The sequence below is a fragment of the Dermacentor silvarum genome, chromosome 8 (genome assembly GCF_013339745.2).
Source record: "Dermacentor silvarum isolate Dsil-2018 chromosome 8, BIME_Dsil_1.4, whole genome shotgun sequence".
NCBI classification, from domain to species: Eukaryota; Metazoa; Arthropoda; class Arachnida; order Ixodida; family Ixodidae; genus Dermacentor; species Dermacentor silvarum.
In genome coordinates, this window is record NC_051161.1 from 175042451 (window position 1) to 175055751 (window position 13301).

Below are 13301 nucleotides of genomic sequence, written 5' to 3' on the forward strand. Positions count from 1 at the left end.
TCGGCAATCTGGCAGCGCGTGCTCTTCTTCTTCTTGAGCTAGAACACGTCTTGGAGACCATGCGTATGTGACTCCTCGTCTGGCCGTCTCGCTCTTCCCTCCTGGCTACAACAAAATATAGTAGTTTCCTTTGGCTCTTTCGGCCGTTGTCTTGGTTGAACACTGCAAGAAAAATCTTTGTTCATTTGTTCTCTCTCTTGCCTTCTCGTTTGCTTATGTTGGCAATCATGGTCGATGGTTCCTGCCAATTTTTTTTTTCCCCATTCATGAAACTTATGGCTGTTGCTGCTGTCATGAGTATTCATCACTGATGTGCTATGCAATTTCACTGTGAGCACAGCAATTGTGGGATTACATTGTTGCCTCATGAATTTGTCTGCTTTGGATGCTTAGTCCTGGTTGCTGCCTCTAACGAGTCTGAATGTTATGCAGCATTTTATCCAACTTCGTGTTTTACTGATTGCTCAGAACATCAGCAAGGAAGAACTTCCATGTGCAAAAAAAAAAAAGAAAAGATGCCGTTTAGCTGTTTATTCCTTCGGGTCCAGGCCTTTCGATGTCGTGCTTACTGGAGCTTGAGCTGTATAGAATTGGTCTAGGCTTGTTATCCTTTGGGGCATTTGAAAATTTAGTTCGAATATGTTTCTTGCATCTTCATTAAAGGGCAACTCCGGCGATTTTTTGACCATGTCGAGGTAATAAAATATTTAGCTTCCCGAGACCCTCCTGTGACGCACCTGATAGGAGAATTGTTCCGCAAATTCGAAAATAATTTTAAATAAGCAGAAAAGCGCAAAAACGAAACCAAAACCTGAGCAAGCAGCCGAGCGAACCTCTGCGTGTGACGTCACGAATGTATTCCCGGCGGGGAAGGCGCGCAACGCATGCCGGTCTCGCCCGCGAGGCGAACGAAACCGGCGAAGAGCAGACGCTCAGCTTATTCGTGACCGCGCCGGACTTTCGGGGACCTTCGGGTTACATTGCAAGCTGCACCACCTATTCGGATCTGTCAAACAGTGACAGTTATGATTCAGACGAATTCAATAGCCACGAATCGCCGTCCTCCACCACTAGAGCCAGCACCCATGCGCAACATATATCGCGCTGCGACATCAAGACCAAGGGTAGCCCTAACCACTGATATACGCGCTGCTTGCTATTTTAGGTGTTTTACCCCTCTCAGGGAACCGCTTCGCATGCTCACTGTAAAATGTGGAGCACGACTTTCCGCATTTGTATCCCACAAGAACGCCGCTGACAGTCCAAAGCACCGACCGGTGCATTTGTTTACATCTGCAGGTACAGCGACCAATCGTACGTCGTTCGCTTGAGATAGTCGCTCATCGGTGACATCAATTAATGTAAGAACATATCAAAACACGTAGATTTTGTGCATGTAAGCACCGTTACATCACTCTGGGTCGCGCTGATACGTGCGACCACACACCTTCGGAAACAGCGAGCGGGAGACCGTAGTAGGCAAGCGTTCTGCAGCCTGCTTATCGTTCTTCGTATTCTCTTCATGCACACAATTAGTGTTCCGTAAAGTAGACATAGATTAGGACATTGCACATATGATCGTTCATTTAGAGATTGTATAGTTTTCTCGCAGAAACGCCGATGTCGTGAAGTATGACATCGTTGGCAGCTGAACGAGACGGTTGTTTACGCATGCTGTATCGAAGGGGCCTCCGCTTGCTGCCCATTTGGGATACGAAGCAAACAGTGCACCTCGTAAGCTAAATAATTAGTCAGCATAACAATAGGCAATAATACACCCATGGATTTGCGTAGTCACATTTCATTTAGGGAAGCGCCGGCGAGTGCATGCGACTGGCCGCATTCGAGAACGGCAACGTATACGGATGTTGATTGCGCGTCGTGTTGTCGCTTCTAGCTTTTTGCGTGTGCACTGTACGAAATGAGGAATGGTTTATTTCAAACCCGTAAGGTCAAAACTGTACAGAAGCAGCTTTCCTCATCCTAATAGCTTAATTAGCTTCATATCAGTGGGTCTGGTCCGCCAGCAGCAGACGCACGAACTCGGCCACTGTGATAGGCTTAACCTCGGCTGAACGCGATCGGCATCGGCTCAAACTGTGTTTGCGGATGGCGAGGGCTGAAGTTCGTGCAGCCAACAACGCAACACCGCTTGCCACCCCGCATCACTTGCCCATCCACAGGGAATGCAACTTCTCGCGACAGCAACATCTCACGCCAAGCCCTAGCTCACGATCGTCGACTCCTGCACGCTCTCGTCGCTGTCGTCTGCATGATCCCGGCATGCTCTGCGTGGACTATTCCTGACGTCATACACAATGTGGCCTATAACTGAGGAGGAGGTAATGTAGGGTGCTCGAGGCAATAAATTAAATTCATTTGTAAAAAATCTGTGCAACTCACAAGCCTGCTTTTTTTAGGACATGGCGGAGGTATTCAGAGGAACAGACCCAGCGAATTTCATCGACATCCGTTGACATCGAAAAATCGCCGGAGTTGCCCTTTAAGATGGAAACAAGCATAACAAAAGTCACATACTTTCAATTGTTTTTGTTAAGTTCTTAAATGTGTATACCTCCCAACTTTTATAATTTTTTCGTAAAATGCCCAATTTTGATCACTCGTTTATGATTGTCGTATTGACACAAATATTTTAAGGTTTGCATTTGTGCATCGTTTGGCCAAAAACAGCTTTTAAAGCAGCGACAAATAGTTACTGAGCGATTATGTTATCGCCCAATTTTTTAAACCCATTGATCGTACAGGCGTACCCAGGCGGCAGAGACATGAACCGATAAAACTCATGTATAACGGCAACTGAATCTTCAACAGCCATACACTTTGTATCAATTACTTTTCTTATGCTTTTCGTGTTTTTCGCCAGTGGTCAGAGCGACGCTCCACCCACGCTATCACTCAGCTGGTCGTGCATAGTGTGGATGGTAAGAGTAGCACAGAATCGAGCGGTAGGCATCGCTGTAACATTGCAGCCCTGATGTTTCACACATGCAGAGTATGATGCCTTGGCCAAGGTGATAGCGAAGCAGCCAGACAGGCGAGGCATGCTGTCCCAGCTCGAGTGCCTGGAGAAGGAGATCCGGTCACTGCAGCTGTCACAGCAGGCACTGGACTCTCGCCTGGAGCATCGGCGGCGGCAGTTCCATGTGCTGCTTACATCCGTCTGCGAGCTGGGCCGCATCCTTAAGGGTGAGCTTCGATTCACATCCTTGATGCTGGACCACTTTTTTTAATTAGAGGCCTTTGAGACAAAAGATTATAGTATTTTTCCTGAAAAAAATTTTTCGCCGGTGGAAGCACCATGTGAGTGCCAAACTATGCACCATAAAAGGTGCTGCCAAAGAACCAGTTGCTTCATTATGAGAGCAAAACTAATTTTTCTCTGGAAAATATAGGCTAGCCTTACAGAAAAAATTGCGTTCGACGATTGTTTGCCATTCCTAGATTTTGATAGGCCATTAAATATGGTTCATTTCTGGGATTTCTTCTTATTCGAGAAACTGGTCTTCTGCAAAAGCTTTAAGTTTTTGTCGGCCAAATGCTCAAGGTGTTAAGTGTGAGCCAAAAATGTTTTAGATAGAGATATTGCACAGCCGTGCACAAAGATGACAATGAACTATGTTTCCAAAAAAATATGCTTATTAGCCATTTTAACATTGAGGTGTCCTGGTCCTGTGAAGTGGCCTCTTAGCACATTGTATTGTTTTTAAACTGCCAAAATTTCTTCAAAGTAAGTTTTTGTTATAAGCAATGAAAAAAAATTTTTCGAGCGGTTTCTCACTTGTCTTGTACTACAGTAGAACCCGGCTGTTACGTCGTTTTCGGCCGGTCCCGGCACAGCTCCCATAGAACCCAATGCATTGGAAACCCCGTTGTTACGTCGCAACTGTGGGACCGTTCCCGCATTATACGTTGCGAACTGCCACCCCGTGCCGGCCCGAGCAGCCATTTTGACTTTTCCTGTCGCTTGGCTTGGTTGCTTGACGATGGCATTGGCTGCCCCAAAATGCCGGGGGCGACACTTGTGATGTATTTTCGGTTTCTGCCAGCAAAAGTATGGCCCTCGAGATCCGTATTTGTTATCTAAAGATGGTGTCTATGACGCGTTGCGTCCGTAAAATTGGTTTTGGCTCATAGATGTTCCGTATGAAGTCCAAGGGCGATAACGCCGTCGCCGCGCGGCATATGCTGCATGTGCGAGTGAAAGCGTGCGAGGGAAGCCGACGACCGCGTCTAAATCTTGCGCGCCAAAGAAAGAAAATCGGGGAGGAAGCGCGCCTTCGTCCGTTGCGCTCGAGGCACCGGCGAGGGATAGCGGGCGGCATTGTACTGTACTCTGGCATCAACTGCGTACTGTGCGTCGGCGCGCGTATCTTGAAAGTGATCTGCGTTGGGGGCAGACTCTATGGAGTGTAGGTGCGTTGGCGGCTCGTAGCTTTGTGCGTGCTGTGTGTTCTGGGCGCTCAGTTTGCGTTGAAGCGATAGACAACAACACGAAGGTCACTTCGCTCGCTTCTGCAGCGGCGCTTGAATTCCTCACGCCAGCATTTGACAGCGCTTGTCCGCGCTCATCGAGTGTGATGTGTTCATGTTTGCCTGTGGGCGCTGACACCATGCTTGTTAATATAGTTAATAAGCGAATGTTTACAAGTTTATACGGACGATAAAACTACTATACTTACTTTGTATAGCTGTCTGCTAATTTGCTATCGCAATCGATACTTTGGCTGTCAGGCAAAAGTACAACTTTTTTTCACACGTAAGAATTAAAATAATATTGTGTGCAGTTCAACACTACTCCCATTTCTCAATTTTTCCTGTTTCCCGGCTCTTGCGTTTCCCGGCTGTTATGTTTTTTTTTTTTTTTTTTTTTTTTTTTTTTTTTTTTTTTTTGCAGTCCCGTGAAAAACGTATCAGTGGGGTTCTACTGTAATTCACATGTTCTGTCTTCCCTGTAAAGCCTCTTGGCGGTGAAGATAAAATGCATCGACACAAGCGTTTATTCACTTATAAAGGGAAGCTTAACTGCTTCCAAGTTAATTACTTCACATGCTGGGGTGGCTACGTCTTGCTTCAGTCAAGCAGAACTGCACGATTACATGTACTTACCCACCTATTGCTGTCTGCCTGCCTAAATTAAATTACTTCATGTGGCCCCGAGTAGTGCATCGACACTGATGTGACTACCCATTCCAAACGTCTTAGAATTGTGCAGGATGCAATAATTAACAGGAACTGGAAATATTCCAGTTATGCTCACTCATTTATGGATGATTATTTTATGAGTCGGCAGAATTTTGCTTGGACGACCCTGCTGAATGACGTTAGGCTTCCATGGCGTCTCTTACTATTAGGTTCCTGTTCTTTATTACATTTAGAGATACATACACAAGCACTTTCCACAAGAAAAATGTGCACACATATCAGCTTTAAGAGTGGTGCCGGTGTACCACAGTACAACGCACCTTTTATTCATTGCCAGTCTAATGACTTCACACACAACACAGGTGATGGCACAATAGAGGCCATAAAAACACTGCTAAATGATTTGCATAGCAGCAGACCAAACACAACACTCACCCTGACAACAGTACTTACGAGGATCACAAACAAACACAATCCACCTGTTCAACAAGCACATACCGTATTTACTCGATTCTAACGCACCTTCGATTGTAACGCACACCTGTTTTCCGTGACAAAACAAGGATCCTTTACAGTACCACGCACCTCATGCTTTCATACAGAAATACAGTCGAACCCAGATATATCGAACTTGAAGGGGATCGCGAAATAGTCCGATATATCAATAATTCGATATACAAAATAAAAATTTTTTACAAAAATTTTCAAGGAGATTTTGCAGCTGTTGGTTATACACAATAATTCGTTATATCCGGGTTTTATATATCTGGGTTTGACTGTACAACTTTCTCTCATTTGGAAAAACAAGTATTTACTCCCAATGCACTGAAGTTGCGATGCATAAAAAAGTCGCAGTTTCACCTGAAAAGGAAAGCATCTATTGCGATACCAAATTAGTAGACCGTTATACGAAGTAAGGATAGCAGTTTTATCGGCCGTATAAACTTGCAACGTGCGCACAAGCAAACATGAACACATCTCGTTCGTTGACTACGGAAACTCGCTGTCAAAACGCTGGAGTGACAAAGCGCGGTGAGCGAATTGAACTTCGTGCTAGCATGCCTCTCACTTCAACGCGACCTATAAGCGGCAAAAACACAGCGCGCGACAGCTCTCCGCGTGACAGACTCTCCGCGTCGCAGATCGCTTTCAAGATAGGTCCAAGGCGATCATATCGCCGTACTGGATCGTTGCAGAATACGTCCTGCTTCGGTCCACTGAAACCCTTCCGCGTTGCTTTGCTGGCGAAAATCCTCTCCTTCGGTTTGCGCAAGTTTCGGATTCTCCGAACACCCGTGATGCGGCCCGATTTCCGTCCGTCTCCGCACACATGATCGCTTTCCTTTTAAATGCGGCATCATGATGAACTCGGCACTTCATGCTGATAGAGCAGACGCAGAGAACAGTAAGACAGACGGTAGACTAATGCCTAAGCACGTGTACTGCAACACATGGAGGAAGCTACGGCAGATAGGCTAGAGTGTAGCCAGGCTCGAAGCGCGTGCAAGGCGGCCGTATTGAAATGCCGACGGTTATATGGTAACACAGATTTAGGGTCATACTTGGTTCTAACGTGCATGCAATTTTTGGACCTGTTTTATCGAAAAAAAGTGCACGTTAAGATTTGAGTAAATACAGTGCACTCCTAGCTCATGCCCAAGGGACACTTGAAATTAGTGATTTTCTCCTAGACATTGTCCACTTCCATGAAAACTTGAATACCGTATTTACTCACATAACGAACACCCTCGCGTAATGAGTGTAATGAGCCAGGTTGTTCGCAAAAAATCTTGATTCTGTTTTTTTTCCTCGCGTAATGAACACACACCAAGCTTTGCTACTGTGCAGTCCCACAATCGAATGGCCATGCTGTAGTTTTCCGAAGGGACTAGAATCCTTTACTCTCGCACATGTGTGAGCAAGCACACTTAATCTCAATGCCCGTTGCTGTGTTGGAAACACTTAATGATGCCACGTTAAAAATTCCAAGATCACGTAAACGAGATTGTGCAGCTAACTTCTGTAGGCCGCACATCCACGCTAGCAGCAAACATGCCGTGGTGGTGCACCGGCAGGGTTTGATGACGGCAAAGCCATGACAAGAGAACACTGGCGGTAAGAACAGGCTGACTGTGATAACGCTCAGCCTGTTCTCACCAGAACCTTGCCACCAGTACCGGCGCAAAGGCACCTCGCAGACTCTAGAGAGAAAAAAATTGTAACTGGCTCTCTGCAACATTTGTTTTATGCAGTTTACGGACTTTACTCTGGCGTAATAGCAGATAGATCGCACGCAATGCATAGCCAGGCACGGGGGTGTGACACACGGGAGAGTCCATGTGATGAAGGGGCGGCCGACACTTGGTCGGCATAGTCAGACTAGTCGTGCATAGTGTCGAATTCGCGTGTCTGTTGCTCACTTTTGTGCCCATCTTTGGGTGTGCTGTGTGCGATGGGCCCCAAGTCGAGTTATACTTCTGCTGCGGGACAGAGTTTATCTGCTCACAAAATAAATGGGAACGTTGATCGGACACCATAAACTTTGACAAGCCGATGAGCGGGACGGTCGAGGAAAGAGACACAGGCAGTGTGGTTGTCAAAACAACAGGTGGCGAAACGCAGCGCTTCATTGTTGTGATGCTTGCAATAACGGCAAACTGTCGCAAGGGGCTGTGAGGACGAGCTGTTGTGGATCCACGATGTGGATGAAGCGACCAGGACGACAGGTCTGGTGGTTCCAATAACAATGCTGGTACGGTTTGCAAATAGTATACGTGCATTTTTACTGCAACGATAAGTTGGTAATGATTTGAATTTTTGCTGTTTCAAAAAAGTTCCCATAAAATTTGCCCCACATAATAAACGCACCCCCAACTTTGCTTTGGATTTTGGGGAAAAATATGTGCGTTCATTACGCGAGTATATACGGTATATTATTCATCCTGCCGAAGTGCACCAGGACCCCAACACTCTCCTTATTCGGGACAAGCTACAGTGTAGACACCTTATAACTTAACTTGCTAGAGTTGCAAATATCCACACTATAAGCGGTACGGCACTACATAACCAAAACAACGATTTTATAGCAATAGCAATTATATGGACACTCTAGGCGCATATCGCTGTCGCCGTGAGGTTCCGTATAAAGTCCAAGGGCGATAAAATCGTCACTGTCCGCCATATGCTGTATGTGCGAGTGAAAGCGTGCAAGGGTGAGCCGGCGATCGCGGCTGAATCTCGCACACTCAAGGAGGAAAGCGGGAAGGAAGTCTTTTGTCGCGCATAAGGCTTTTGCGGCTTGGTTTGCGTTAATGCGAGACGCAGCACGAAGGCCAATTCGCTCGCTGCTGCTGCCACGCTTCCTCACTCCAGCATTTTCTGCGGTCATCAAGTGAAATGTGGTCATGTTTGCATGTGCGCTTGTGACACCATGCTTGGTGATGCGCAGCAATCTGCACATGTGTAGACAGCAGCGGTGGCAGATGCACTTTCGCGCACTCCCGCCATTGCATCATTCTGCCTGCTTCGTGCGGGGAATGCTAGGATGCGTGGCTGATGCAGCTCAGCATGGCAGGTGAAAAATAGGAACGGAGCCATTCACGCGCCAGCAACGTTGGAACGCGCCCGACGGCGCCAGACACGTCAGTTGCGTCGTGTCATTGGAGTATAGACTAGAGCACTGCACGGGCCGATTTTTGCAGCCCTAGCCTGTTTTTACATTGGGCTGCCCGTCCGAGCCCGACCAAAAGTTTTATGGCGAGACCCAAGCCCAGAAATAATCTACGTTACCTGCCCGGCCCGCCACCCCTTTACCTTAGGGCCGAGCTCGGCTCGAAACCAGCCCGAACCCGGCCCGAGACCGGAAAAGATCACCACGCAGCATTAAAAAAATTAAAATAAGGAAGAGAATGAAAGGAATTTATTTTTAAGGCATAAATACATGTCATATGCAATTATGAACACCATTCGAGAGGTCTGAACGCAAATACCAGCGCCCAAAGTAGTACGAATGACCCTGCCGAACAGTATCGCCAGCAGTTTCCAACGGCGTGCCCTTGATTCGGCCCAATCCACTTCGATCGCAGTGCCCCTACAGCATTTTTCCACATCAGGTGCCTCACTGCAAAGCATGCGCCACCCCAGCCGCTCGTCCCACTCAACCGTATTCTAGTACACTCTAGCCGAAGCGCAGCCACGACCGGTCGGGAGCGCAGCAGCGCATGGATGGAGTAAATGGAAAAAGAAAGCTTTTCGTTCCTCCATAGTGCAGCGTAATGCGCTGCTGCTAGGCGGCCGGTTGAGAACATGCGTGCAATCATGGATGGACGCAGTGCCATATTTCAGCCGTGTGACGAATTATCTTATCTTACCAGTTATCGTTTTACCAATTCGCCTTTGAAGAATCCGCAAGTTGCGAACGCGCTTACACCGCGTTGAAAGCATTAATTACATTGATTTTGGTAAGGAATACAATGGCATCTTTTGGTTTGAGGTGACTTCGGTCTTTCTGGACTTTTACATTCTGTTCAAACAGCACAAAATACGGCGGAAGAAGAAAAGGCAAGTACACAGGAGTAGCACTGCTAGCTTCCAGCTGCGCCGAGGCAACAGGTTTTTCAGAGTTCAGATGCGCGAGGATAACTCGCTGCACGTTACATGCACACCACCAGAATGTCCGAGCCCAGCTCGGGCCCGCGTCAAAATACCCGAGCCCGGACCAAGCCTGTAAGTAAAACTGCCCCACCCGGCCCGGCCCAGCCCGACCCACGGGCCGGGTCGGGCTCGGGCTTTCGGGTAAGCCCGAACTTCCAGGCCGTCGCACTGCAACCGGTATTTCGTCTCCTGCAACAGCACTACAAGCGATACACGTATACATAGAGTGCTTTGTGAAAATTAACAGGAACAGGAGTCTGAAAAGACCATATTATATCCGGTCCTGCACTATAAGTGGTTACGTTATAAGTGATCGATGCTGTACACTCTAGTTACTCTGGCGTCGCAGTGATATTCGTGAATGTGAGGTACAAGATCAGGAACACATTTAAAGAGACGCATCCAACATCACAATTTAATGTGCCGTCCCAATAAGCTGAACATGACATGCCAGAAACCTGCAACACAAGCTGCAACACACGCAAGTTAAGACAACAAACACGGACGAGGAATCAACACCTTCAAAACAAACGCATGGAACAACCAGAATGTGCACTACTTTGACACAAACACCTACCTATATAATAGTACATTAAAACCTTGTGAGTTTGGCTCTCGTTAATTTGGAAAAGTGGATAATTTGGACTCCTCTTCTGGTCGTGGCAAGCGTATGCATTACTTAAAGGGACACTAAAGGCAAATACTAAATCGACTTGGAATGTTTAAATACCATTGCAGAAACCTCGCAACGCTTGTTTCATGCAAAGAAAAGAATTAGTTTACGAGAAAATTGCATCTGAAGAGCCCGAATACCTGCATGGCAATTCAAATCTCCCGCCACGCCAATTGGGGAGTGGTGACGTTGCATACGCCATCACCGCCCTTTGCTGCTGTCAGTGAGTAAAACAGCGCCCGGAAGATGGCGGTACGATGCGCCGCTGCAGCTGCGTTTGCTCAAGTGGCGTGGACCGTTTGGGCATCCCGCAACATCACATGGAAGTGGAATTCTCTACTACTTGCAGTTTATGCGAGTTTCACGAGCCAGCAAAACCAGCACAGCACTACGTGATAGCGGAACTGCTGAAACGCGAAAGCACGAGTGGCGCAGAGTTGAGCAAAGACGAAACCTTTCGACCACCCGCGTCGTTATCAACAGTGTAACGTCAGTGAGTTCTTGTTTCTAAAAATGAAATAGAAATGGTCAAGTGGCATTTTCTTTTGTCTAGTAATGCAATATAACATGATGTTTTTATAACGAGTGGTCGAGTACTAGTGACAGAATTTAAATGAGGAGTGCCTTTATCATCAGGCAAGTACGTCAATGTCCCGAGGGAGTCTCTTAATCGTGTCCTGCATTTACCTCAATTTCTAGATTACTAAGGCTCTGTTCACGACAATATTGACGCCTTAGGGATACTCGAGCACTAGTTCATCACTTTAGTTTGACCTAGTATTTGCCTTTAGTGCCCCTTTAATGGTATTAAACTCTTATTAATTCGGGCGAGCACGGCACATGTGCAACACAAGATCGAAAATGCTGCTAGCATCCGACCGAAGTCTGCATTGCCGTAGTCAGGGGGCCTTATGAAGTTAGTTTCAAACAATAATTACTACAAGGAGCTGCAAGCCAGCATGGGAATGGTGGATTTGCCTAAACTTCGTCCTCCTGGCTTCAAATGGCTTCGTGACTCTTTAAGAAACTCGTCATATTCAACAAAGTACTGCGTTGTAAGTACAGTCAACGAACGATTTTCCGGACGCCGTCGCGGCACAGCCATGTGCGCCATAGAGTCAATGTTAAGAACGTCTGAAATTTCGGACACAACAAACCTTTGTCGTCTGATTATCAGGACTTTTTGTCATGACCGCAGGTCCGAAACGGCATTAATCGAAGCCACCACCACCGCCATTTTGATTATCTCGCCGCCTCGAGCAGGAACTCTCGCACGCGGATCCGCTGGCAGCCGTAGTCACCACTGGGGCAGCACTAGCTATTTCGACATTCGGTAACAAGCTTCTTGATGTTCGGTGCCGTGTTTTCCATTAAAATAATTCACCACTGTTAGCAATGATGCCGACTCCACCTTTGTAATCCTCCCCAATGGCTTCGAAGCTCGGAAAGCACGGCGCGTAGCTTAATGCCGGTTTTCAAAAGTCAGCTTCGCCTCAATACAGCTGTGTTACGCGGTGAAGCGTACGCGAAGTATTGCGGTGAAGCATACCAAGAGTGGGAAGGGGCAATTGTCACGGGACACGATATGTATTCGTTGATTATACACGCGTGCAACTGTAGTCTCCTATCACAGTGCAAGCACTAATACGCGAATAAGTGTACTGGCAGGCCTTCGGAGCTATTTCGGACGTGCCTGTGGCGATTTGAGCCCTCGGGGGCAGTAAAAGGCATGCATTCATTTTTTTGGACATTTTTGCGGCCCCCTAGGGAGTCAGAAAAATTGGACGTTGACTGTAATTAAATAATCATTATTAAAATTGTTCGACGCCGGGATTGTTGCACAGAAGCCCGATATGGTAACTATTCGTGGGCAAGCTAGTGTGTTAGAATGCTTGCCAGGTTTCGATTTGACCATCTCTTAAGTATCGTAACAGCGCAAACAATACAGGGACAAAAGGAAGGAAAAAACGACAAACACGGCGCTGACTCTCAACTGATATTTTATTGAAGGATCGTCTAATATATATATACAAAAATTTTTTTTCAAAGAACCATGACTTGCGCAAGACACAGTGATACATCAAGGCCGTGGCGACAAACTAGGCATAATTAAAAGTTGCAGAAGTAATGAAATTCCTTGTCATGAAGAGCGATCGACGGTTCACTGATGCATCCCGTGCCCCTAATCATTATATTGTATGCCTCAGCGATTTCTCTTGTCAACTGGTTAGTGTGTTTAAAGATGATAGAAGTCTTGTCAAAAAGGGGGCGACACCCGCATGAGTTACAATGTACTGGAAGATGACGTGGTTCAACCCCTTGAAGAGAGAGCTCATGCTCCCTAATTCGTACGTTTACACAGCGTTTTGTTTGGCCCACATACTCATTACCACAAGATAACGGTATTGCATACACAACGTCATGTAAGCTCGGCCATGTAAGCTTGCATAAACGATAACGCACTCTTGACCACACTGGATCTGGGCAAGAACAGCGTCAATACCGTGACCACTAGCATCTGTACGGATTTCAGTGGGCGATGAAGGGTCAAAATGAGCTAAAATTGGGGAACTCCTCAAGAGTTTGATGAGTGCTGTGAAGGCTTCGGCCTGCCATTGTCCCTACGTGAAAGCGACATCGTTCTTCAAAAGCTTGGTGAGAAGGCGAGCAATGTCGGAAAAATTTGGAACAAAGCAACGAAAGTACGAGCATAAGCCAATGAAGCTGCCAACTGCCATAACTGAGCACAGCACAGGAAAGTCTTGCACGGCTCGAACTTTGGCCGAGTCAGGTTGAATTCCATTGTCATGAC

At 46.8% G+C, this 13301-nt stretch overlaps 1 protein-coding gene across 1 annotated transcript in view; it reads left to right on the top strand.

Moving 5' to 3' along the window:
* LOC119461859 (THO complex subunit 7 homolog) overlaps nucleotides 1-13301 on the top strand; it is a 51965-nt gene that overhangs the window by 23178 nt on the left and 15486 nt on the right. The window contains exon 5 of the mRNA XM_037723231.2: nucleotides 3013-3207. Coding sequence (XP_037579159.1) covers nucleotides 3013-3207 — 195 coding nt within the window. The remainder of the gene's footprint in view (nucleotides 1-3012; nucleotides 3208-13301) is intronic.